This window comes from Thamnophis sirtalis, unplaced genomic scaffold, assembly GCF_051295495.1.
Source record: "Thamnophis sirtalis isolate CommonGarterSnake01/CBP01778 unplaced genomic scaffold, rThaSir2_p1.2 scaffold_9, whole genome shotgun sequence".
NCBI classification, from domain to species: domain Eukaryota; kingdom Metazoa; phylum Chordata; class Lepidosauria; order Squamata; family Natricidae; genus Thamnophis; species Thamnophis sirtalis.
Window position 1 is genome coordinate 48426026 of NW_028261389.1, and position 26720 is coordinate 48452745.

Sequence of the window (26720 nt, forward strand, 5' to 3'; positions counted from 1 at the left end):
ACATTCCTACATAAAAGGGAGCTGGGGAAATACATGACAAAAAGCCATTCTTTGGAGATTTTTTTTGTCTGGCAAACTGGTATTATAACACAATTGTTTGAAAACATGAAACCATTGCCATGTTTCATAAACATCCTGAATTGATGTGACTGCTAAATCGGATTTTGCTGTGTTTATGCAAACATTTTACCGGAACAAATGCAAATTAATGTTATTAATTCAACTAGAAGGGCTAAGTAATGCTTTCCCATAATAACAGCTGTTCCTCTTTTTAAAAACAATCGCCCCACGGCAAATCCTTTAAATGACAAATCACTCTTGGAGATGTTCTACCTGATATGCTAAGAATCACTGCATGAACTTTTATGCAATGTCAGGTTTCCAGGTGCTTTTATGGCACTGTTTCTACATTGATTGTCAAAAATTAGCTATTTGCAAAGCTGCTTGAAGCCATTTCAACCATCACACGGGTTTCTTTATCATGTCATTAATGTGTCCGTGCAATATGGGAATTGTACATATGTTCAGTATTTTTAACAAAATGCCATTTTAAGGACCCTGTATATTGCTGCACACAATTTCAGTGATTAAATTTGTCTATAATAAAGTAAGCATTTAAAATCAATGTACTAATCCGCATGCTACTATACATATCTAATAACTGCTCAGCTATTCAGCTTTTTGATACTTGGGCCTAGTTGATTAGAAACAAACACTGGGAACTGCTATAAAACATGGTGCAGACTATATTACTTTGAAGCACAGACAGCCTGGAAGACAGTGTTAAATATCCATTGTCAAAAGTTCTTATTGCTTTTACATTTATCCTATAGGTCTGTAGAACTCTATGCCCCCTCCCCCAATTTTGTATAACTACTTATAAATATTTCATAGAAAGTTTAGTTTCTTTAGCATGTTGAACCATTTTAAAAATAAATGAAGTGAATATTGTATGTTTTAGCTTTCACTTTATGTGAAAAGGTAATGTAAGTTAGGCTTATGTAATGATCTTTTTCTTTAAAAAAAATCACTGGTACTAGAAATAGTCCTTGACTTGGAACCATTCATTTAGCCATCATTCAAAGTTACAACCAGCACTGAAATTCAAACATTTGCCAGCAGCCATGAATTACATCCCCAGGGTGAAATGATCTCCATCTGCAACCTTCTCCGTCAACTTCTGACAAGCAAGGTTTTTACAAGGGAAGCTGGGTTTGCTTAACACTGCATGATTCACTTAACGTCTGCAATGATTTGCTTAACAACTTGTCAAAGTTGTAAATTCAGACATGATTGAACAACTGCCTTGCTTAGCAACAGAAATTCTGGACCCAATTGGGGTAACAAGCCAAGGACTACTTGTATTTCCATTTAATACTCTTGTCAACATACATATGCAGCCAGTTAAGAAATGACTCTTTAAATGGGATGATTCACTTAAATACATTTATTGTTTGTTAAATAAATACCTACATTGCTGGAATTTAATAACAAATGGAAATCGGATGCTTAGAATGCAATGTTTCTAAGTATTTCTTGAGTTCTCAAAAGCAAAAAAAAAATGAAGCTGGAATACAATTATTTTTTTCCCAAAGGTGAGCTTCAATCCACACAACTTTTTCTTAAATAATCAGCTCCATTAAATATACAGTAAAATAGTATTTTACCTGTACTCTGATCAAGACAGCATGTTTATATAAAACATACACGCCAAAGCCGCTACCAGAACTGAACTCGCATTATGGTATAGGACGGACACACACACACACAGAGTCCTATATCATAATGTGAGTTCAGTTCTGTGGTAGTGGCTTTGGTGTGTATGTTTTATAAGCATGTTATCTTGATCAGAGTACAGATAAAATACTATCTTAGTATATATATTTAATGGAGCTGATTATATAGCAATGGTGAGGTAAAAAAAAACTAATGTTACAGTAAATCTTTCTAGGTTCCCATTGTAGAAAATTCCCAAGTTGGTAATTCAAGAATAAAATACAAAGAAAGATTAGATCTTTGTATAGATTTAAAGGAAAGATATAAAAGAAACAAAAAAACATTTATTTTTTTTAAAGATAATTTCTTTTTAGATTAACTATCCACAGAAAATCATTTTTTAGGATTACTGTATTATTCCAACATTGGCTTTGGGCATTTAAAAAATGAATAAGCTTCAAAGATAATTCCATACCAGTTTAAAAATATTTTTTAAGGACCTATAACACTTAAATACAATTTTACATTCAAGCAAGCCCTGTACAATGACCTTTAAACATAAAAAATAGATAATACACTACTTGTAGAATTTAGCAGCTCCAATCCCAATAAGCCTATTGCTGTTTACTAGATCAGCAAGGTCTGGCATCACCAAGCAACTAAATCCACATAGTCAACACATATTCAAACTCAAACAGCAGGGTACCGATTTATTTTTTAAGGGAATTGTCCATTTTCTAGGAAATGTAAATGTCCCCAATTTCTGCTATGCAGCTTCATAGAGGTGGCGACTTGCTCCTGGGAAGGATGAGCAAAGAAAATTGGAAGTGCCATTCAAGGCATGAATGGCAGCTGAGTAAGTAGGCAGGCCTTATCAATTGGATATATAGCAGAGGTGGATGATCACCACAGTGTTAATGACAACCATATAATTTCATACTGGGTGGGAGAAAGCAATAGAACATTGTCCCACCAGAGACATTCGGCCCAACCCTTGTTGGTTTCCGAAAGGCCCTGAAGATATGCTTTTGTCAGAGGGCCCAGTGACTGCAAATAAAGATGGCACTGATCAAATGGTTTAATTGTGCTGCTGCTGTGTGTGTGTGTGTGTGCGTGTGTGCGCACACGTGGTTTTTATGTTGTGGATTCTGAATATGGGTAAGATGTGAGTTTTGAATGTAGTAAGAGCCTCCTGGAGTTACCTCTGTGTGAATTGACAAGTCATATAAATCTGTTTAATGAATAAAATACTTGATCAATTTTGAAGTATGTTGCACATAATAATTGATCATATGCTTGAATAAACAGAAGCGAATATGTGAAAAATCTAATTAATGCTATATTAAACATTTAAAGGAAGCCAATAAGTTAGTCAAAGAAATAACCATACAGCCAACTTCAGCTTTATTTATGGAAAACTTACAGTATTTTCTTTACATCAAAGGGAATTGGATTTCTGTATAAAAAAACTCAAAAATAATAAATAATGTTTCTCAAAAAGTGTTTTCCATGTCCTCTCCAACCTATTCTTCATTAACATAATCAAAACACAACATCCTTAACATCTTTGAAGATTAGGAATGTTACACTAAAATAAAAATTGAATCCTACATTAAAATAATCACTGAGTCTCTTTATAATTAAAAATAATAATAGCAGTAACCCAAGAAAAAGAATGTCTGGATTAATACAAACTGTTTTTCTTACTCCAACCTGTAGTACATAAAACACATCAAAAAAGAGTAAGAAAACAAAGTTCAAGTTAAAATTATAATTCACATATTTGTAAATTGTCATTCAATATTCAAAAACAATATTTCAAACTTAGGATCAGATGTTTTAAAAAAACTAGAACATTAAATGCTTTATCTTAATACAGTTAAATGACTCTGGTTTACAGCTTAACTGCTTCAATAAGCAAGTTAAGGAAAAAGAGTCAAATTGGAAAACTCTCAAATCACCATTCTGAAATCATACCTGCATCCACATACACAGAAAAATAACTTCTGATTTGATTTACTACAGTGATATTTATTTTTCACCAGTTCTAACATAATATGTAATACTACTTTTATACGGTGTGCTCTTTTAGACAAACAACATTGCTTTCTTATGTGGCTTTGGATTTACGCTAAAGAGTGAACAAGGAACTGATATTTCCTAGCAAGATAAGGTAGGGAAAGAAATTATATCTTGAACATGGAGCAAGTGAACAAATATTCAGTGGCAAGGACAGAATATGGAATGGGAAACAATCTCCCCAAGCATTCTTTGTTTTACCTCAGACTTTTTACACTGCTCTCAATTAATGCCCTTTTTTCAGTGATGCTTTATGCAGGAGTAATCAGGAGTAATGTCTGCATACTGGTCATTTATGTGCACTTTATATTAGAAACAAACTATAGTGGAACCCAGGATGCATACTATAAGATAAAATATAAAGTAAAACAGCATTAATATGTCACTGCTTCATTAGATGATTAATAATATCCAAAGTGATCCATTGGCCTGACTTAGTATCTTCAGGGGAAAAAAACATTGTTGCAGTCAAGCACCACTATTCTATGTAATTTTGATTCTATTTCCAATGAAATATAAGACAAATACAGAGTAGTACAGTGAAGTGTGAACAGAAAACAAAACAAGGTATGTCGTTATATATTAACCACAAATTTCAAAATAGTATTAATATTCTATTGTAGTAAAGATTGTCTCTGCACTTTGAAAATTATAATCTTATTTTGACAAGAAAAGCAACCAAAGAGTGACATGAAGGCACTTTTTAATAATAAATTAGTGTTGCCTGCAATATCCACTAGATGTCACCATTTCTAAGGATGTTCCTCAAAATTTTTAAAGTAAATGTCCAAATGATTACATTTTAAAAAAGATTGGCCAAAGTGATTATTTTAAATTATGGAAATTAAATTTATCCCAAGTGAATATATTCTGATTGATGGCTGCAAATACTGTGCACAACAACTTCTGTTATACATTTATCTAAATGTTTTTATTGCACATCCATTTCTTTGGTTTTGTTATAAATACCTTAGATAAACTATTTTTTGAGGAAAAAATACTGCTAATTAACTGCAAATTTTCCCTTTTCACAAATATCTTGCACCTAGAATCCTAGTCAACTTTTAGATGACTTTTCAGAATAGAAATTAAAAATTATAGATTGTCATTATTCACAGTGCAATGAGTATAAGTAAAAATAACACTCTGTTTCAAATGGAGGAAATTTTATATTAAAATAACATCATAAAAATAATTTTTATCTCTTTCCCAAGAGATAAACTGTATATTCAAAGGAATTCAAATAGACATTTGGACATTTAATAAATTATAAGAATTCCACATTAACAGTTTAATGTTGATTTTAGATTCATAAAAATCTCTACAATATTTGAGCATATCCCAAACTTCATATAGGTTTGTGACCATATCACATGGTTTACTCTCTACTATATTTAATAAACCCTCTTCAATAATAGCACTGAATATATTAATTTCAGTAATGAACAACAAAATCCTTCAACTTTCTTACTCATTACGGTTAACCAACTGCAAAACAATCTCTTTTCAACATTATTTCAACATTTCTTTTCTCCAACTCTTACCTTCTTTTCAACTTCCATTATATCTTCTATAGCTCCATTTGCTTGAACAACCTTAACTTAACATTTTGAGCATTATTTCTCTTCAATGTATAAAAATAATTTAATTTGCAAAATTATAAAGAAATACTTGAAAACAGGCAGTCAAAATCATTTCTGCTATCAAACAGTTTACTAATTCTTATTATAAACTGAGTTTGAGTAAGATATCAAAATTTACACACACACACCCATCGTTTTAACATTAAAACAGAAAATCTTCATTTCTTACTGCCTTTGAAAACAGACTTCTCTGACAATTGCAACTAGAGGGAAAAATCAAGACATAGCATAAACAAAAGCTTGCAAATATTGCAATTTCTGTATGCTCCTACATGCAAAATATAATTATATCAATCTATAAAACTGCCTTTAGGAAACAAATTATTCTTTCTGAAACTCATTTTGCTAAAGATACTGGATCTGGCAAGTTACATAAAATTGAGCAACATATGTCTTCCCTGAGTATTCTTTGACCCCCTTTTAACTTGGAATCCAAACTCCATCAAGAGCTTCTTCAAGTTTTTTCCTGTATACTGCATAGCGTTTTTTTAAGGTTTGTAGTTGCTCATCTTCTTCTTTGTCCAGAATACGCAGGAAGTTCTGTAGTTCAGGAAGGCTAAAGGCTTCCCACTGCAAAAAATAAAATTGTGGATTTATCCATAGCATCTAAGAACAATTGACAATTTGGTTAGTAATTTTCATTTTATTGTGCTACTCAGGTAGAAACCAATAAATTTATTTTCCTTCAGGAGCTACTATGCTAAAATATAGAAATACATAAGCCTATAGATAAAACTGTCCATGATTAAATCCATTAAATTCTCACAAATTTCAAAAGCATGCACAAAAAGAGAATATACATTCTTGAAATTTTTAGTTCAGAAGCAGGAAGATAAAAGACCAAAACGCTAATATTATATCTATCTAGTTTTTTTAATGCATACCAATTTATATGCAATGGCCAAGAGGCATGATGAGTAATCATAATTGTTAGGAGTCCAGTTTGCGCATGTAAGTATATTATATTTCATCTTAAGCCAAATATTTTACAGCCAAAATTTGGCGATGTGATTTATTAACATAGGGTGAGAATGGGATAGAAATAAATGTTCACTAGTGCATAAAAAATTTATTTCAGTGAAAAAATTTATTTCATCTAATTTCAAACAATGAAAAAAGAATAATACAAACTACAAACATAATTAAAAATATAATAGAAACAAAATCATACTGAAAGATGACTCTGTTTGGGTGGAAAATACAAAGATCCTCCCTCACTAAGAGGGCTGCCAGTTCCGAAATCCTCCTGGCAGAGGTGATAGCCATGAGGAAGGTGACCTTGAATGTTAGCAGCCGGAGACTGGTGGACCTCAATGGCTCGAATGGAGGAGAAGTGAGAGTCTGTAGAACCAGCGAAAGGTCCCAAGATATCTATGTACCGCAGGGGGCTTAAAATTAGTCGCTCATGTCAAAAAACTGCAAACCCTCAGATGGTGGGCAAGGGACTGTAATTCGTCATACTTCAAAATTGTGGATAAGGTGGCCATCTGCCTGCAGAGAGTGTTGGGAGATAGTCCCCTGTCGAGTCCCTCCTGAAGGAAGTCCAGAATCTGTGGGACCGATGCTGAGGAGGGAACTATCTTCCCCTTTGTGCACCATCAGCAGAATACGGACCAGATCACGCTATAGATGCGGTTCGTAGAAGGCAGTCTAGAGACTTGTATAGTTTGAAACCATGCTGGAAAGGTGATCTCTCCTCAGGATCTCCCTCTCAAGTGCCATACGGTCAACTGGAGCTCCTGAGGGTTCGGGTGCACCAAGGCTGAGGGAGATCCTGTCCTTGGGTATCCTCCAGGGACGAGATATGGACAGTCCTGTCAGATCAGTGAACTACGGTCTCCTGGGCCAGTGGGTAGCCACAAGAAGAACCTCCGCCCACTCTGCCAGCACCTTCCTGATAACCTTCAGAATGAGGGGAAGTAGAGAGAAGGCGTACAAGAGGCCAGGAGGCCATGGTCAGTGGAGAGAGTTGGTTCCTTCGACACCCCCCCCCCCGATGAACTGGGAGAAGAACCTCGGCAGGTGGGTGTTCTCTGGACTGGCAAACAGGTCCATGGTGGGGCGACCGAACCTTTCTGACACCTGTTGGAAGAGGTCCAGATACAGGCGCCATTTAGACTGGTCAATTGTGATTCTGCTCAACCAGTCCGCCTGTATGTTGGAGGCTCCTGAGATGTGTTCCACCCATAAAGAGAGGATGTGCTTCTCCACCCACAGACCCATTTGCTCTGCTTCCTACGTGAGCGCTCTGGAATGGGTGTCCCCTTGCCGCTTTACATACACTTTTGCCGCCACATTGTCTGTTAGTAACACAACATGTCAACCGGATATCTGTCCCTGGAAATGATGGAGTGCCAGATGCGCTGCTCTCAGTTCCAGCCAATGGATGTTGTGTTGCAAATCCTCTGGAGACCACCAACCTTGAGTTACTGAGGATTGCAGATGAGCTCCCCAGCCAAAGAGATTGGTGTCCAACGTTATGCTCACATAGCTGGGTTCCTTGAACAGGCATCCTCTTTCCATGGCTGTTGATGTCCACTCCAGGGAACAAATCACTATCAGAGGGACCCAGACCTTGGCATTGGAGCTGCTGTTCCCGGACCTCTGATGCAGTAGCAGGAACCATTGAAAGGCCCGAGCGTGTAAGTGTGCCCAGGGAATGATTGCTATACATGAGATCATCTTTCCCAACAATTGGGAAAGAAGAAGCACTTGCACAGTGTTCTGATTCGGTCCATGATAGACCGTATGCTGGCACAATGTTCCCGGGAGAGATAAACTTCGCAGGTCTCTGTGTTTATCACCACTCCCAGATGGAGAATACTGGTGGTGGGTATAATGTGACTTTTTTTCCAGGTTTACGGAAAATCCATATTTCTGGAGGGTTTGGACAGTGAGCTGGAGATCTTGACTTGCCTGAAGTGGGGAGAATGACTGGATGAGGTTGTCATCCATGTAACATTGTATCCTTACAGGCTTCTCTCGAAGGTGAGCCGCCACCACTAATAGCTTGGTGAAGGTTCTGGGAGCTGATGAAAGGCCAAAGGGCTCAGTATTGGAAGTGGAGCCCTGCGTAAGAGAACCTGAGGAACTGTCTGTGGGAGAGCCTAATAGGGACGTGGAGGTAAGCTTCCTTGAGATCTATAGAAGTTAAGAGATTTCCCTGTCTAATGCAATCCAGGATGGATTGAAGAGTTTGCATCTTGAAATATCTGTACACTAAATAGATGTTGAGCTATTTTAGATCTAGAATAGCTCTCCATCGCCCCCAAGACCTTCGGGACCAGGAAGAGGATTGAATAAAATCCTAGTACCTGCTGCTCTGTGTCCAGCAAGTGCTGGATCATGGTTTCTATCAGAGCCCTTTTGACATTGTTCCTGGGAATGGAGCACCAGATGAAGTGTCTCGGGGGAATGGAGCAGAATTCTAGAGTGAAGCCTCACCTCACTGTCTGCAGATCCTAAGCATCTGTTGTTGTCTCTTGCCATTGGCTGGCGAATAGAGCTAATTGACTGCTAATGGGATGACCAGATTGAAAGGCACATGAAAGGGCCGCCTGGTCTGAGGTTGTCTGACCCTATCTTGAAAGGATGACCTGTCCTGAGGGCAGTCAATGCTTATGGGGTTTGACCTCTGATAAGAAAAGGTGTTGAACCTGGTCTCCGGGGCCCAAAAGATCTGCTGGCAATAGTAGCGGGTGGTCTTTGCCGTCCTGTACATGAGAGGAAGAGCCTTCCTCTTATTATTATCCTAGACTAGCATAGGATCCAGTGCCTCCCCAAAAAGGCTGCTACCCTTAAAAGGGACTGAGGCTAACCTCCACTTTGATTTCATATCTGCCTGCCAATGGCGTAGCCACAGGAGGTGACGAGGTGACATTGGACACCATGGCCCTGGAAATGAACATGGCCACATTGAAGGTTGTGTCTGCTGAATACTCAGCGGCTGCTATCAGTTTGTTAATATCCTGCTGCAGCCTGGTGTCCCCAGGTGAGGACCAGGCCCACATCTGATGAAGCCAGAGCAAGGATGCCCTATTAAAGGAGTAGATTGCTGTGGTTGATCTAATCACCCAGGCGCTGCCTACCTATCCTGTTTTTAGACCCTCCACTATGTTGGAAGGGAGAATGGCTGAAGAAGCCAGAGTGGCAAGAGGGGCATCCACAGTTGGTACTTTAAGGAGCTCCTCAAGGTCCTGATTCACCCCATACACCTTCCTATCTATCCCACTAGGGACAGCGATGGAGCCAGGTTGGTGCCATTGTTACTGAATGACATCTACAAATAGTTTTGGGAAAGGAATGACCTCTTGTTCCATCACTGGCTCTGTGAACAATAGATCATTAGGATTTGTTTGCCACCCCACATTGGCTGTTGTTTTGGCCTTAAAGAGTAAGGTCTTGAATAGGGTGGGACGAAACAGCCCTGTGAACGAAGGCTTGTCTGGGATGAGACCTTCATTCTCAAATAGGTCTTGGTCCCCTGGATCATCATCCCCCATGATCAAAACCTCACTACAGAGGGAAGGGGGTGGAGAATGGGGATCCTCCATGTAAGTCAGACCAGTTTGAGTCTGGGATTGCAGGCCTGATAATCAAGGGAGCCCAGGTGGCACAGAAAGCCTCTCTGGAACAGTGCTGATTCTATGCCCTGTGATATGGTCTCAGCAATAATGTTGTACAATTCCTAAGAGAGACCAGGGCCCTGTTCCTCCCCAGAGCGGAACCCCATTGCTGTGGAAGTAAAGGTAGCTGCTGGGGCAGAAGGCCTAGTAGCCAAAGTGAGCTCCAATCCTGCAGATGCCAGGCAGGAGAGAGGAGCAAAATCCTCCTCATAAGCTGCTTGAAAAGGATGAATCTCATTATTATCATAGGTGACCAATTCAGTTGGCTATCTTCCAGAATCTGCGAGGGCAGTTCTGTCTCCAAAGAGCGGGAAACCTCAGGCTTGCTCACTGGAATTCTGGGAGCCTTATTTCCTTCTGGGTGTTCGAGAAGTACTTTCTAAGGCCCTTTGCCTCTGCTTTGCATTTTTCTCAGAGGCTGATGAAGCTCTCCTTGAATCCGGGGCCTGGGACTTGTGTGAAAGCTCCCTTGAAGACGACCATTGCTGCCTGAGGAAAAGTTCAGTCAGGCTGCTTGCAGGCAAAGGGCAGTCCCCCATTTTGAAAATGGTCTGACCATTAGTGCTACTTGATTTTCATGCTCTAGCTGTAATTCAAATTTGGGCAAATCCCAAGCCTGAGAACCCCCCTCAATACAATGCTGGCTGATGGATCAGAAATATTACTCTGATCTTCAAAGATCTGAGAGAAAGTGCAATAACTCATTGCAGATGACTGCCAACCAGAAGAAATAGCGCGAAACCAACAACACGGTTTGCAAACACAAAATCAGTAGCCAAAATAGAAGCAGGAAACAAAGTCTTGATCCTGGAATAGCAGCCTTGAGGTGTGGAAGAGCCTGCAGCTAAGGAGGCTGGATGCACCACTAAAATAGCCCAAAAAGCCTTAAGCAGCTTGCCAGCACTTTGCCGCTCCTCTGCGGTGCGAAAATCGTCATCAGAGCTCCCGCCGAGCCACCAGAATGCAGACTGACTGCATGCCAGCCACAGCAGTCGAACAACGAACATTGCCCAGGCAGGGGGATGAAAGGACCCCTGCCGCAACGAAGTCTGCCTTTTTTAAAAGTTTTTAAGCTGTTTAGAAAAATCCAAGCATGGAGAATCAAATTCACTTGTCTCTCTAGCCAGACTGAGAAGAAAAACTAGGCTCAGCTGAGAGGAAGAGGAGTGGCCAAGGTTTTTACTTCCCAGCCTCTGGCCAAATTTACAAAAGATAACCCATCTTGGATTCTCCAAGTAGCGCACAGGCGAACTAACTGAGATAACAATTACTACGTGGCTAGGAAATAAATGCAATTTTAGGCTACAGCAACTGAAATAGTTTCTTAATCAGGAAAAACAATTGATCCATTTTATTCTGCATAGATCAGACCCAACTTCACATATTTTATCCTGTCCTGTACACATTATTTTAGAAAGTATTTAGATAAAATAGAACAAGTTCAAAGAAGGGCAAGAAGGATTACTTTACCATTAAAGGATTGTAAACCAAATCTAATAAAGACAAATGGAAAGAACTGGCAATGTTTACCATGAATTGGGGGGGGGGGGGAGAGAATCCTCATGGGTGATAATAGCACTGAAGTATCGGAAAGCATGTCATGCCAAAAAAAGACTAGACCTTTTTCCTACTGCATCTATGTTAAGGATACTGAATATGCATTTAACAATACTTATAACCTATCACAATCACAAGGAGCTCCAAGTAGTATATAACTTCAGTCAAAAACAACAATTGGCTAAATCAGACCTATATCAAAAGCAAGGTAATTGAAAGTAAAGATAAAGTGATCAAAGTGATAGGTTTTGCAATGTTTGGAAGCTATTAAGGATGGATGGGGAAAAACGGGCTGAAATTGAACTTTGGCAAAACAGAATGGCTCTGGATTTTAGGGTTCTTTGGTCCATTGGAGAACTGATCTTAGATGAAGTAGCACTGCCTCTGGCAGATTACCAGTGTGTAATCTGGGGTTATTCTGCACTCACGACTCCTGCTTGAGGAGCAGGTGGCAGTCATGGACATGAGGACCTTTGCACAAGTGCGGGTTATTCACCACTTACACCCTTTCCTGGACCAACATTTTCTGCTCACTGTCACTCACACCCTAGTTACCTTCCGTCCTGACTATTGCAATGTGCTATTCACGTCGCTGCCCTATTCAGAAGCTCCGATTGGTTCAAAATGCACCAACCCAGACATTTTCATCTGATAGGAATACTTTAGATCAGATTTTTATACCAAGAAAGGCATGGCACTGAATCCAAAAGGTTTTAAACATCCTTTCCAATATAAGATTCTATAAAACTCTTATAATCTACACTATATGTAGTCTTCAAACAATTCATTTAGTGACTGTTCAAGGTTACAAAGGCACTAAAAAGTGAGTTATGAGAGCTTTTCATATTTACGACTGTTGCAGCATCCCGTGTCATGTGAGCAAAATTCTGACACTTGGCAACTGACTCATATTGATGATGGTTGCTTTGTCCCAGGGTTATGTAATCTACCTTTTGCAAACATCTGACAAGCAAAGTCAATGGGGAAGCCAGATTAACGTAATAACCATGAATCAATTTAATGCAGTGATTCAATTAAGAACTGTGGCAGAAAAGGTCATAGGAACAAATCTCACTTAACAAATTTCTCACTTAGCAACAAAAAAAGCTGGGGTTCACTTGTGGTTGTAAGTTGAGGACCACCTGTACTTTGGCTACTTGCTTGCTTTTCTCTATAAACATGAATAAATTCAATAGGATTGAACTGGAAATTGTACACCACTAGTTAGAAATCCTAGCAATGAACTAGCTGGACTCCAAGATTTCCAAGTACACAAGACAAGTATAACTTACCAAAAGCTCCCCAGATTCATGCTCACGCAAAACAAAGCTAAGCATATCTGTTCTTGGGCCAGCCACCAACCGCAAATAGAGAGGATGTTCTGTTTCTGAGAGCTTGCACATATAAACTGCAAATAATATAGAATAAAGAATACATACTTAGATTTCTGCTGATTATCAGACCCACAGCTTTATAAACACACAAATAGAGGAATCTCAGTACTATATTTTATAAATGGAGAACGGTGAGCAAAAAATAATAATGAATGGTGCACTAGAACTATTACAAACTTTGACTGGTGATGAATATCCTGCCTTTCTATTTCACTGCTCTCTTTATTATAATTTGTGAAAGTTTATAGTCACACAGTATACTTAATGAACAGTTCTAAGTAAATAAACACTTTACATTCAAAAAACTCAAGATATATTCTCTAAAATGTATATGCAATAATGGAAATAAATAGAATAAAACACAAGGTTTATTGTGAAATGTATTGTGAAAGGGAAGAAGAGCAAGGAGGGAGAAAGATTCCTATTTCCTTAGCTTTTTCTTCTCTCCATACTTCATTGTTTCTCTTTTATGAGGTTAAAACTTACTGGAGGTGAAAGAACTCCAAGTGACTGAGGCAATAACTGTAAAAGAATATCAAAATAGCCTTGAAGAAGGAATTCAACAGCTGTTAAATAAATATCAGCTTAGCCTCGGAAGAGAGAACTCAAGAAGGCCCTAATTTTCTTTCATGTAAGAAGGAGGAGAGAAAGTATTTGCTATGTCCTTGAACAATAAAGTATATATTTTTCCTTATCTGGTCTCCTTCAAAAGACTGACAGCAATCAAGATTACTCTTAGAAAAGTCACCCTTGAACTAGGAAACATTAGATTGAATCACTTAATTCAACCAACTATTAATAGTTTTTAGAAAAAAGCCAAAATTCAATTCATTATGGTATCCATACTCCTAATTTCCTGGTTCACACAAGCATATAAGATTCTGCTGGCTGTAGAACCAAATAAAACATTGAAGTTATTCAAAGATTCTATTCAGCTGAAATTAATCATACATGTGCATGAAACAGGTCAAAAAGGGAAATTTAATTTCTGCCATTTTAATAGTTTGTTTTATTAGAAATATCAGTTTGTCAAATAAATCTATTTCCCAACACACAATGTCTCAGAAATAATTCTACTACATCTAAGTCATAAAAGAACAAAATTAGCATCAAAATCTTTTTCTTTAATCCACTTATAACTCAGAAAAATCTATTTGCATACCTTGATCTTCCTTGTGACATTGTTTATAAAGAGCAAACTTGGCAGGATTATCAGGCACCAGAAATTTTTTGAGCAAAGCCTCAATAACTTCACGGACTGTGTTGGTACTGCTGATATGAAGAGTGTTCATATAGCCATTAGGCAAATAAAAAGTTGTCTCATTGCTGTTGAGATGCTTCCCTCCATTCACAGAGGTCTGTATCGTGATAGGTCTGCAAAGTTCTATCTGAACTTTGATGAAGCCAGTGTATATTCCACTTGCGTTCTATAAATAAAAACACATATGCATATAACAATGAAATCATATTTGTTTGTTCTATAACAAAATGGAGAACAGATACATTTTCATGTACGTGCTTTAGATGACACAGGGGAAGAAAAAGAAAAAAACAGCAAATAATCAGATTGATATTCCCCCTGATACGGGTAAGTACAGATTGCTTACCAGTACAGGCAATGCTTAGTTAACAGGAGCAACTGGAAGTGCCAGAATTTCAATTGCAAAGCAGTGCAGTCACATGACATTGTGCTTTACTATCATGTTGTTTAGCAATAGAAATTCTGGCACTTCCAGTTGCCACTGTTAAGCACTATCATTAAGCACAATTACTTGTAACTATAGTTTGTGATTTACTGCTGACTTCCTCGTTGACTTGCTTGTCAGAAGCTGGCAGTGAGGATTGTACATGGTGATCAAATGACTGCAGGATGTTGCAACAACATAATTGCAAGATGGGCACTGAGAATCCAGGATGTGTAGAGATACTATGATAGCCAGTTTGATGACTGGCCATTAGTACCACTTAGCATTAATAGCACTTAAGACTTATATACCGCTTCATAGTGCTTTATAGCCCCTCTCTAAGCAGTACCACTCATTCAGTGCTGTCATAAGTTGAAAAGTTGCTGAACAGCCAAAGACCATTGTAATTGTGATTGAACAGAACAAGAAGAAACCAGCATGGCTGCACAAAGATCTCTCTGACAAATTGAAAGACAAAAAGGACATGTACAAAAAAAATGGAAAGAAGGATACATAACTAAGGCAGAATATCAGCAGATAGCCAGAATCTGCAAAGAGGAAGTCAGGAAAGCAAAGGCTCAGAATGAACAAAGACTTACAACAAAAGTCAAAGATAATTTTTTAAAAAGTTTCTTCCAACACTAAATAACAAGAAAAAAATTAAGGAAATAGTCAGTCCACTAAAGAGAGAAGACTACAAAGAAGTAACAGACAGCAGAGAGAAAGCAGAGTGACATAACTCATTCTTTGCATCTGTCTTCATGCAAAAAGAAACAGTAGTCCAATCTACCCAAAACATAACTGTAAAGGCAGACTAGAAATAAAAGTTAAAACAAGCAAAAAAATGGTAAGAGAACACCTGTCTGATCTTGATGAATACAAATCACCATGAACTGATGGATTACATCCCAGAGTTCTAAAGGAGCTGACAGATGTCACCTTAGAACCACTGTACCACATATTTCAAAAATCCTGGAGTACCACCAGAGGACTGGAAAAAAGCTGATGTGACTTCAAAAAATGAAAAAAAAAAGAACCAGGAAACTACAGACCAATCAGCCTAACATCAATACCTGGAAAGATACTGAAAAAGATAATTTAAAAAACAGATCTGCCAACGTCTAGAAATGAGTAAAGTAATAACTAGAAGCCAGCATGTTTTTTTAAAAAAACAGATCATGCCAAATCAATCTTATTTCATTCTTCAATATAATGACTAAATTAGTAGACCAGCGAAATACTGTGGACATAATATACTTAAGACTTCAGCAAAGCATTAGACAAAGTAGACCACAACCTACTTCTTGGTAAGCTAGAAAAAAGTGGGATAGATAGCATCAACATCAGATGGATTTGTAACTGGCTGACAAACCATACTCAACGAGTAGTCCTTAATGGTACTATATTTACATGGAGGGAAGTAGTTGGGTACCACACAGTTCTGTCCTAGACCCAGTACTCTTCAGTACCTTCATAAATGATTTAGATGAGGGAATAGAAGGAGAACTTACCAAATTTGTGGATGATACTAAGTTGGCAGGAATAGCCAATACCCTAAATGATAGGCTCAAGATTCAGATGGATTTTGACAGACTGGAAAACAGCCATATCTAACAAAATGAAATTCAATGTAGAGAAAAGTAAAGTCTTACACTTAGACAAGAAAAACCAAAAGTACACATATAGACTGGATGAAACCAGGCTTAATAGCAGTAACTGTGAGAGGGATCTTGGAGTCTTAGTGAACAATCAATTAAATATGAGCCAACAGTGTGTAGCAGCAGCCAAAAAGCCAATGCAATCCTAAATTACATTAACTTAGGGATACAATCAAGATCAAGGGAGAATAACACTCTATAAAGCCTTAGTAAGACCACACCTAGAGTTCTGCATCCAGTTTTGGTCACCCTACTATAAAAAAGATATTGAGACTCTAGAAAGAGTGCAGAGAAGAGCAACCAAGATGATTAGGGAACTGGAGGCTAAAACATGATGAATGGTTGCAAGTACTTGGCATGGCTAGTCTAGTGAAGAGAAGGACCAGGGGAGACATGATGGCAGTGTTCCAATATTTGAAGGGTTGCCACAGAGAGGAGAGGATCAAGCTATTTTACAAATCACTTGAAGGCCAGACAAGGAATAATGGATGGAAACTGAACAGGGAGAGATTCAACTTGGAAATAAGGAGAAATTTTCTGAAAATGAGAGCAATCAAACAATGGAACAGCTTGCATTCAAAAGTTGTGAGAGCTTCATCATTGGAAGCTTTCAAGAAGAGACTGGACTGTCATCTGTCAAAAATGGTGTAGGGTCTTCTTGGACGGAGGATTGGACTAGATGACTTTCCAGGTCCCTTCCAACTCTTTTAATCTGTATCTATCTATGTTATCGGGGCATTTACACATGAGATTTATGAGAAGATATCATCAGAACATTCTAAATTTGTTCTGCATTTTCATAGGCCCTTAAGAGTCCTTCCCGCTGCACATAGCAACCATGATCACACAGAGATAAGCCTCTAAGTGTCTGCATAAGAAATGTAGGGAGAATAATATGAATAGACAAAGACTCAAAGTCCAGAGATTACAAATAAGCAACCTGAATTTATGTTGAGGTCTCTGTGCACCATGCATAAAGTTGACTAAATAGCTAAGCTAACCAGAGGTGAAAAAGAATAATCAATGCGGAAGGAGGAGCTGACGTCACAACGACATGATGTGAAATCTTGGAGCTCCAAGATCACAGTTGATACTTTTGCCGCTGGACCCGAACCGTCCCAAAGAGATGGTGTCAGGGAAGAGTATGTCCTGCTGATCTCAGGGACAACGCAAAGTCTCTGATTGATCCAGGAGAATCTCTTTCTGCCGGCGACAGAAGCGCAGCCATTGAAGCTGCTGAAGTTGGGACAGCTCCAGAACGGGAGGAAAACGGAAAGAGAAAGTGTGTCCATCTGGTGAGGAAATCTTATTATTATAAAAGAGACTTCCCCCCAAAAAATTAAAGCCAAATTAAATTTGAAAACAGAAGAGAACAAGCGGCAAAATTAAGCTACACTAGACAGTGTGTTATCCTTTTTTAAAAAAATTCTTTTACGGATGGAACTTTTGCAAATGTTTCCTATTCTTTAAATTGAACGGATTAGTTTTTCTTCTTCTACTTTTTATATTCTTTTTTTATACCTATGGATTAAAATCTTTTTCCTTATTTTTATAATGCTGGATTGGATGAGGTTTTTTTGCTCCATTTAAGAATTCTGTTTTCTTTAAGCCTGGAATATAAAGAAGATATAAAAGGAATACAAAGAGGGCTGTAATAACAGAGGGAAAGGAAGTAACACTGCCACTTGGAGGCTGGAGGCTTGGAAATATTGTCTTTTCTTTTTTCTCTTTGATCATTTGACTTTGCATTTCAAGGTTCCTCAGCTTGTTTACAGAGAGTGATAGTGAGAAGGGCATGGGTTGTTTATACAGGTGCTCTTCGGGAGCTTTATTGGCAGCTGGAGTGGAGTGGAGTGGAGTGAAAACAAAGCCTTGTCTTGAAAGATTATAAATGAACTTGTTTTAAATTTAATAAAAAGTTTTGAATGCCAGTGGCAGTGTTTACAAGTTGGAAGAATGGCGCAACATGAAAAAGAAACCTTAACATTGCAAAAGATGATGTTTGAAATTCAAAAATTATTAGAAGTAACAGAGAAAATTGAGAAGAGATTGGAGAACATAGATCGTAGAACAGTAAAATTTGATGGAAAAATTGAGGATGTTCATCAAATGAAGAAAGTGGAGGTCAGAGTTCTAAAAACTGAAGGAAAAAATAAACAAAGAGACAAGAAAATTGTTGATACTGACAGTGAACTGAGCGTGGTTGGAAATGGAAAGAGTGGAATATGGAAAGAGGAGATAGATGGACTGGAGCTCTACCCCAGATTTCAAAGTATAGAAGAAGAAAAGAGAGAAGAATTGATAGAACTAAGGAGAGAAATTTTGTCAGAAGCACTAGTAATTACCAAAGGTAAGCTGATCGAAGAAGCAGATGGAGGGTTTTGAACTTATACAAGATATGCAATAAGCAATAGGTTGTGAAGAGAAGTCCATACAAAACTTACTAAGGAAATCACCAGAATACTAATGCCACAAATGGCAAGAGACATAAGACTGCACTATTACTGGAAAGACACAGGTTGATATAATGAAAGCTTATAATAAAGAATTAAGTCAAATTTAGTTAAATTTAGAGCATTATGTATAAAATGAAATTATAACGGATACAGTTAAATAATTGATAATCATAATAATGCATATATATGTATTGGTTTGATAAGAGGAAATTTGATATAAATTGCAAATGGTGACTACGAAAGGAGGTTTAGAAACTCTGTTATTAAATATAACAAATTTTTATTTAGAACATGTTATAAAGATGTAATGTTACTGGATGATATTGGGAAGAGCTAATGGAATGCCATTACGTGGTTTTGCTTTAAATCTGGAATATTTTATATAAATGGACGTAAAAACTATTATAGTCAAATGAAGGTTGAGGTATGATGATAATAATATATATAAATATACATGATTTAAAATATATGATTTGATATCAATTGTAGGTGATAAATGTGGAAGGGATGCATGGAATTTTTTGTAACCAATCAACACACTTTCTACAATTTGTAACGGAAGATGGTTTTGTGCTTTTGTGTGTGTGTGTTTTGTTTGTGTTTATTCAAAAATAAAAATATAAAAAAAGAATCAATGCAAGCAAATCAAAATCAACAGCTAGCATTAGGCTGTTGCATAATGTATGCCAGAAAACTGACTTTAAAACCTGCAGTTAATGGTACCATTACCAAATTGAATTATCTTACGCAGGATGTGGAATAAGTCTGGTTAACACAAACAGGGACTGAGAGTTCTAATACTTCCTTAGACATGAAAGCCAGATGGGTGACTCTGGGTCAGACACTCTCTCAACCCAACCTACCTCAGAGGGCAAGACAACGGTCCTTCTCCTGTGCACTGCTTGGAGAATCCAAGCATGGGATATACCCAAGCTTAATGTCCTAGGGGCAAAAGGACAGATTGTCCAGGGCCTTGTCAGCATTGTGGATCGCCTGTAGGATCCTCTGTCCAAACGATGCGTCAGCCGAGGCAAACGAGTCAAGTTTATAATTTTTGATGAACGGCGATGGAGAGGCCCACGTGGCTGCCCTACATATTTTCTCCACTGACGCTTGCGTAACCCAGGCGGCTATAATGGCTGCGCTGCAAGTGGAGTGAGCCATGAAATGACCAGGTGGCTGTTTGGATTGGTGTTCATAGGATAGGTTATACAGGCCCTCAACCACCTGCCAATAATAGATGAGGACACTTTCTTGCCCATCGAAGAGGACTGAAAGGATACAAATAATGGCTCCATTCGTCGGAAGGATGCCATTCTCTTAATGTAGCATCAAATTGCCCTTCTGACGTCCAATTTATGCCACAGTTTTTCAGTGGGATGAGTGGCATTGGGGCAAAGTCAGGTAAAATAATCTCTTGAGACCTGTGAAAATGAGAGTTCACTTTAGGCATGAATGAGGGATCCAATCTGAGGATGGCCCTATCAGGCCGCATGATGCACAGGTTCTCTCAGACAGATAGAGCTGCCAGCTCTGAGATACGCCTCGCGGAAGTGATTGCCACAAGGTAGACGACTTTAAGTGTCAGGTGACAAAGGCTAGAAGTCTTCAGTGGTTCAAACGGTGAATTGATGAGACCCCGCAAGACCAGGGTAAGATCCCATGTAGGATACCAGTGAATTACTGGTGCTCGCAGATTCACTGCACCCCGAAGAAAGCTGGACACCTGTGGATGTCTGGAGAGAATGCACTCGGAACCTGATTGTAGAATCATCGGCAAGGCTGAGACGTGCCTTTAAGGAGTGTTTGGGGCGAGCCCCTTGTCTAGTCCGTGTTGTAGAAATTCCAACATCTGGGGTGTGTGTGGCTGAGGTGGGCTCGATGAAATTGGCGGAGCACCACCTGCAGAAAGTAGCCCAGGAAGCAGACTACGGTTCATAAAATCATGTCTGGAAGCCTGTATGGTCTGGATTTCCTCTGTCTCAGGAGGTCCCTCTCAAGTGCCAGACAGTTAACTGGAGTCACTGAGGGTCTGGGTGGTCAAGCGCCCCCTGGCTGAGAGAGATCCTCTCCTGGGGTATCCTCCATGGACGGGAGACAGACAAGCTGACTAAGTCCACGAACAATGGACACCTGGGCCAGTATGGACTGACCAACAGCACATCCACCCCCTCTGTGAGTATCTTCCTGACCACTCGGGGAATGAGGGCAAGTGGGGGAAAGGCATATAGAAGGCACAGTGGCCAATGGCTGTGAAGGGCATCTGTCCCTTCCGCTCCTGGTATCAGAAACTTGGAGTAATATCTCAGCAGCTGAGCATTCTCCGGTCGGGTGAACAGATCCACTTGTGGACGGCCGAATCTGTCGGACGGTTGTAGAGAGCCATGGAAGCACCATTCCATGTGGTCGATGGTGGACCTGCTGAGCCAATCCGCCTGTGTTGGTTGTTCCCGATGTGCTCAGCTCGGATGGATAGTAGGTGGGTCTCCGCCTCCTGCATCAAGGCCTTGGAATGCATGTCCCCTGGAGGTTCACGTGGGCTTTGGTGGCCACAGTGTCTGTGAGCAGGACATGTTGGCCGATCATTCAATCTTCGAAATGTCGTAGAGCCAGTTGAACGGCCCTGAGCTCCAGCCAATTGATGCTGTTCTCCAGCTCCTCCTGTAACCAGCGCCCCTGTGACATTTGGGACTGGATGTGTGCGTCCCAACCAAACAGAGTGGCATCTGATGTTACAGTCACTTGAAGGGCTCCTTGAAGAGGCATTCTTTCCTGACAGCTGGGGAAGTCCACCAAAGAAGCGAGTTGCGAACTGAAGGAGGAATCCACACCTTGATGCTGGAGTTGCTTCTCTTGGCTCGTTGGTGCAGCAGTAGAAGCCACTATAATAGACAAGTGTGCAGTCTTGCCCAGGGAATGACCGAAAAGCAAGAGATCATTTTCCCGAGTAAGTGGGAAAGTATTATCAGTGGCATCTGTTGTTGCAATCGGATAGATGTGATCATCGATCATAGGCTGGATTGCCGTTCTGGGGACAGCGTGACTCTGCAGGATATAGTGTCGATCACAGCCCCCAAGTCATGAGTCTGGTGGTTGGATTGAGATGACTTTTTCCATGTTCACGAAAAATCCCATGGTTCTGTAGGACAAGCATCGTGGTGCGCAGATCCCACTGCGACTGCCAGACGGACGATGACTAGATGAGAATGTTGTCCAGGTAACACTGCACACGCATCAATCAAGAGCGTAGGTGCACTGCTATTGCGGCTAATAGTTTTGTGAAGGTTCTGGGGGTCGATAACAGGCTGAATGACAGGGCCCAATATTGGAAGTGGTGCCCTACATAATGGAACCTAAGGAACCTTCGATGGGATGGGTAGATGGGTACTGAGATTGAATGATGTCAGCATATCCCCCTCCCGAATGCTGCCCAGGATGGAGTTTAGGGACTGCATTTTGAAGCATTTGTACATTATGTGGGAGTTGAGCCATTTTAGATCTAGGATGGCTCTGCACACACACGAGCTCTTGGGGACTAGGATTAGTATCAAATAGAATCCTAGACCCTCCTGGCTCAGTGGAACCAGTTCGATTGCCCTGATGTCTAGAAGGTGATGAATCTTGGTGTCCATGAGAGCCCTCTTGGAGGGATTCCTGGAGGCGGGGCAGCTGAGGAAGTGACGGGGGGGAGGAATTCTATGGTAAGACCCAGCCTCACCGTCTGTAATACCCAGGAATCTGTGGTCGTCTCCTGCCACTGAGTAGGAAGGCCTGGAGACACCTCCAATCGGCAGAGTGAGATGGGAGTCACTTTGCCCTCTGAAGGGCTTGATATTAGCCCCACAGAAGGGTAGTCTGCCCTAGGGCTATTGCCTGCCCCTGTCCCTAAAGGACTGTCTGTCCTGCTACCTATTGGCTCCCTGAGAGTATGGTCACTGAAACTGAGGAGCAATAGCAGCAATAGCAGTAGACTTATATACCGCTTCATAGGCCTTTCAGGCCTCTCTAAGCGGTTTACAGAGAGTCAGCATATTGCCCCCAACAATCTGGGTCCTCATTTTACCCACCTCGGAAGGATGGAAGGCTGAGTCAACCCTGAGCCGGTGAGATTTGAACCGCTGACCTGCTGATCTAGCAGTAGCCTGCAGTGCTGCATTTAACCACTGCGCCACCTTGGCTCTTGGCAGGTGATCCAGATTCAGCCTGGCGAAAGGTCTGCCTGCAGTAGTATGGGGAAGGTCTGTTATCAGCTCGTTTATGAGCTATTAGTAGGGCCTTCTTTTTATCTTTAGTCTCCACTAATACTGGATCAAGAGCTCTTTCGTCAAAGAGCTTATCCCCTTTAAAGGGGGCCAAGGCTGGACGACATTTTGAGAGCATGTCTGCCAGCCAGTGGTGGAGCCGCGCCATTCTTCTAGAGGTGACATTGGCGACTAAGGCTCTGGATGCAAATTTTGCCACGTTAAGCGTGGTATCCACCAAATATTCTGTGGCCGTTGTCAGTTTGTTTAGATCCTGGTGGAGCCTGGCATCCTTCTGGGGAATCTAATCCAAAAGTTGGCACAACCACATTAAGGTGGCCCTATTGAAGAATGAGGCTGAGGTGGTTGACCGAATGGCCCAGGCTGAGACCTGGTATACCTTGAGGAACGAGGTTTCCACTTTCTTATCCTGCTTTCAGCCCTTCCATGGGGTTGGAAGGAATGAGTGTCGAAGACATGAGAAAGGCTACCAGGGGGTCTACTTTAGGCCATTGGCGGGGATGCGCATGCGCGGCGTTTGGAATGGCGACCGGGCTTTTTCGCTCGACATTAATCCTGGCGAAAAAGCACCGAGAAGCCTCCAAACGGACCGCAAAAACAGCTGGAAGCAGTTCCTGGGAGAGCTCAAGAGCCCCGGAATCTATAGGACCTGCTGAAATCCGGAGGCTCGCATTTTTACTATAGCGGCAGCCCGGGCTACCCAGCTGTGCGAGGACGGCGGCGACGGCGGCGCGCGGCGGTGAGAGCGGCGCGCGGGCGTTCGGAGCCTCCCCTACCACCTTACCACCTCTGGTCTTTTTCGGAAGCCCCTAGTGCTGCTGGTGAGCCCCCCTGGCCGATTACCTGCTGGCCCCTGGTCCTATCAGTCATCCCAGAGCAGCGGAACAGCGGCTGCTGAGCTTAGAAGAAAAGCGTGGAGGAAAGCATGGAGGAAATGGCGGCGCTAAACAGCTGACTCACAACATTACACTCTTACATCCTCCTCTCCGGCCAGCTTGCTGACTACGCTGGAGCTGAGTGGTGGTGACTGTGTCTGTGAGTCTTAGTGACTAGTGAGCTAAGAGGGGCGAACTTTTTAACTTAGTTTACTTTAAAGAAGGGGGGCTGTCGGAAGCTGTTGGAGGCTGCACTGAATCTACAGATTGAATGGTCGTGCTTGCTACTACCCTAGACGCCCCCCCCCCCTCGGATCTATCTCTGCTCACTTTACTACCTGTTACCTATTTTATTATTTATCATCTGCTGTTTTGCTATTTATCATCGTTGTAGCCCCCTCCGGACCTTGCTCCCTGCTCACTTAACTATTAAGAGGAGTAGGACTGTGGCCAACTGGCAAGGAGCAATAGAGGATGGCGACAGCAGGGACAAGGACTGAACCCCGAAAATACCAGCAATTTTCCTTCCATTTGCAAGAGCGGTGCAAGTTAGCCTCGAACTCTGGCCTCCTATATTGGGGCCCTTATATATCTTCGAGAAAGAGGCTTTCGAATATACAGCCCGCTAACCTCCACCAGTGGGGCAAGACTATATGGGAGTCGTTTACGAACGCTGGAGCTTTATACTCAATCTTGTTTGTCTACAGCCACCTTATATACTACGTACTTTTGACTTGGTGGCAAAGGACATCTCCCCAGGACACAAGAAGGGAGAGGAGCAGACCACCGCTTCCTCCACTGTTTCCGTACTATTGTATATTATAACTGCGCAATTTTAAATAGAATGTTGAGTGTATGGGAGTTGCTTGGAATTGAATGAATGGCCCACTTTTAGTAATTGTTACCTTTGTATTTTATATGTTTTAAATTTTCACGTGGGATTTGTTAGAGTGCATAAATGAGAATGCTTGACTCGGAGGACCTGCTGGGGAAGGCGGGAGGAACCGGGGTGGTTGGGGGGACCATGGACATGGGAGTGGGTCGGAGCATAGCGGTCGTGACAGGGAGAGGCAGATACGGCGGGGACCTTAGGGCTGGCCATTACCGGGGAAGGAGGGTTCGCTACATTACAGAGATCCCTCCTTCCGGCCCTAGGAGTCCCACTCCAAGACCAGATGGCGCGAGTAGTCAGGACCCTGGTCTCAGGCTGTTGTCGCTAAATGCCAGGTCTGTTGTTCACAAAGCTCCCCTCGTCCGGGACTTAATTGTTGACGAGAGGGCAGACCTGGCATGTATTACTGAAACCTGGCTGGGCACAGAAGGAGGAGTCCCCCTTGTAGAGATGTGCCCAGAGGGATTTCAGGTGCTTCATCAGCCGAGAGCCCAGGGAAGGGGTGGCGGTGTGGCTATTGTAATCCGGGAGTCTCTGTTACCTCGTGGGGTCCCTGCTCCGGAGCTTGTCGGGTGTGAGTCTCTGCTGATAAAGTTGGACCTCAAGGGTCAAGTGGGTTTGCTGCTAACGTACCTGCCTCCCAACTGCGTTGCAGCATCCCTCCCCTCGCTCCTCGAGTCAGTAGCCGAGCTGGCAGTTGAGTTCCCCAGGCTTATAGTCCTGGGGGATTTCAACTTGCCATCGCTCGGTGAACGCTCTGATGGGGCGCAGGAGTTCATGGCTTCCATGACAGCCATGGGCTTGACCCAAGTAATTCGGGGCCCAACCCATGCAGCGGGTCACATGCTCGACCTCGTATTTCTCTCGGAGCAGTGGATGTGTGATCTTGGTCTGAGGGGTAATGAGATCATACCCCTGTCGTGGTCAGACCATTGCCTACTGAGGCTTGACTTCCGGAGGCCAAACCCCCACCGTAGGGAGGAGGAACCGACCAGGTGGTTCCGCCCCAGGCGACTTATGGACCCTTTGAGGTTCCAGACGGAGCTTGGGGTTATTCCTGATACCCTCGCCCACAGTTCGGCGGAGACTCTGGCTGCCGCCTGGTACTCGGCGGCATCGGAGTCTCTCGACCGGATTGCGCCACTACGGCCCCTCCGGGTCAGTGGATCCCGGAGAGTTCCCTGGTTTACCGAGGAACTCCGGGAGAAGAAACGCCGGAGGAGATGCCTAGAGCACCAGTGGAGGTCCGATAGGTCCGAGGCAAACCGAGCACTCTTAACTACCTGCACCAAGGACTATGTCCGAGCATTAAGAACCGCAAAAAGATCATATATTTCTTCCTTGGTTGCGTCCGCCGAGTCACGCCCAGCCGCCCTGTTCAGGATAACCCGCTCCCTCCTTAATAGGAGGGATGCGGGAGACCCCTTGCAGGGTAGGGCTGAGGATTATGCTCAATTCTTGGCGGACAAAGTAGCTCGGTTTCGATCGGACTTGGACTCCACCGCAGTAGATCCAGCTGAGACACAGGAGGATCATTTGCCACATCAGCTCTGGGTTGAGTTCCAGGAAGTTGCCTCTGGGGATGTGGACAAGGCCATCCGAGCTGTAAGTGCCTCCACTTGTATTCTGGACCCGTGTCCCTCCTGGCTGGTGGCCAACAGCAGGGAGGTGACACATGGCTGGATCCAGGCGGTTGTCACCGCCTCCCTTCGGGAGGGGCACTTCCCCGCCGTACTCAAAACGGCGGTGGTGAGACCCCTCCTAAAGAAACCATCGTTAGATCCAGCCATCTTAAACAACTTTCGTCCTGTCTCCAACCTTCCCTTTATCGGGAAGGTTGTTGAGAAGGTGGTGGCCTTTCAGCTTCGACGGGCCTTG

The 26720-nt window shown here is 41.7% G+C and overlaps 1 protein-coding gene across 1 annotated transcript in view; it reads right to left on the reverse strand.

Annotated features, from left to right (window-relative positions):
• Window positions 1-3097: 3097 nt before the first annotated feature.
• The window catches only part of RASSF3 (Ras association domain family member 3), a 45610-nt gene continuing 21987 nt past the window's right edge, over window positions 3098-26720 (reverse strand). The window contains exons 3-5 of the mRNA XM_087723493.1: window positions 14177-14441; window positions 12913-13028; window positions 3098-6008 (exon numbers count right to left, since the gene is read on the reverse strand). Of these exons, the coding sequence (XP_087579619.1) occupies window positions 5859-6008; window positions 12913-13028; window positions 14177-14441 (531 nt within the window). The 3' untranslated portion in view covers window positions 3098-5858. The remainder of the gene's footprint in view (window positions 6009-12912; window positions 13029-14176; window positions 14442-26720) is intronic.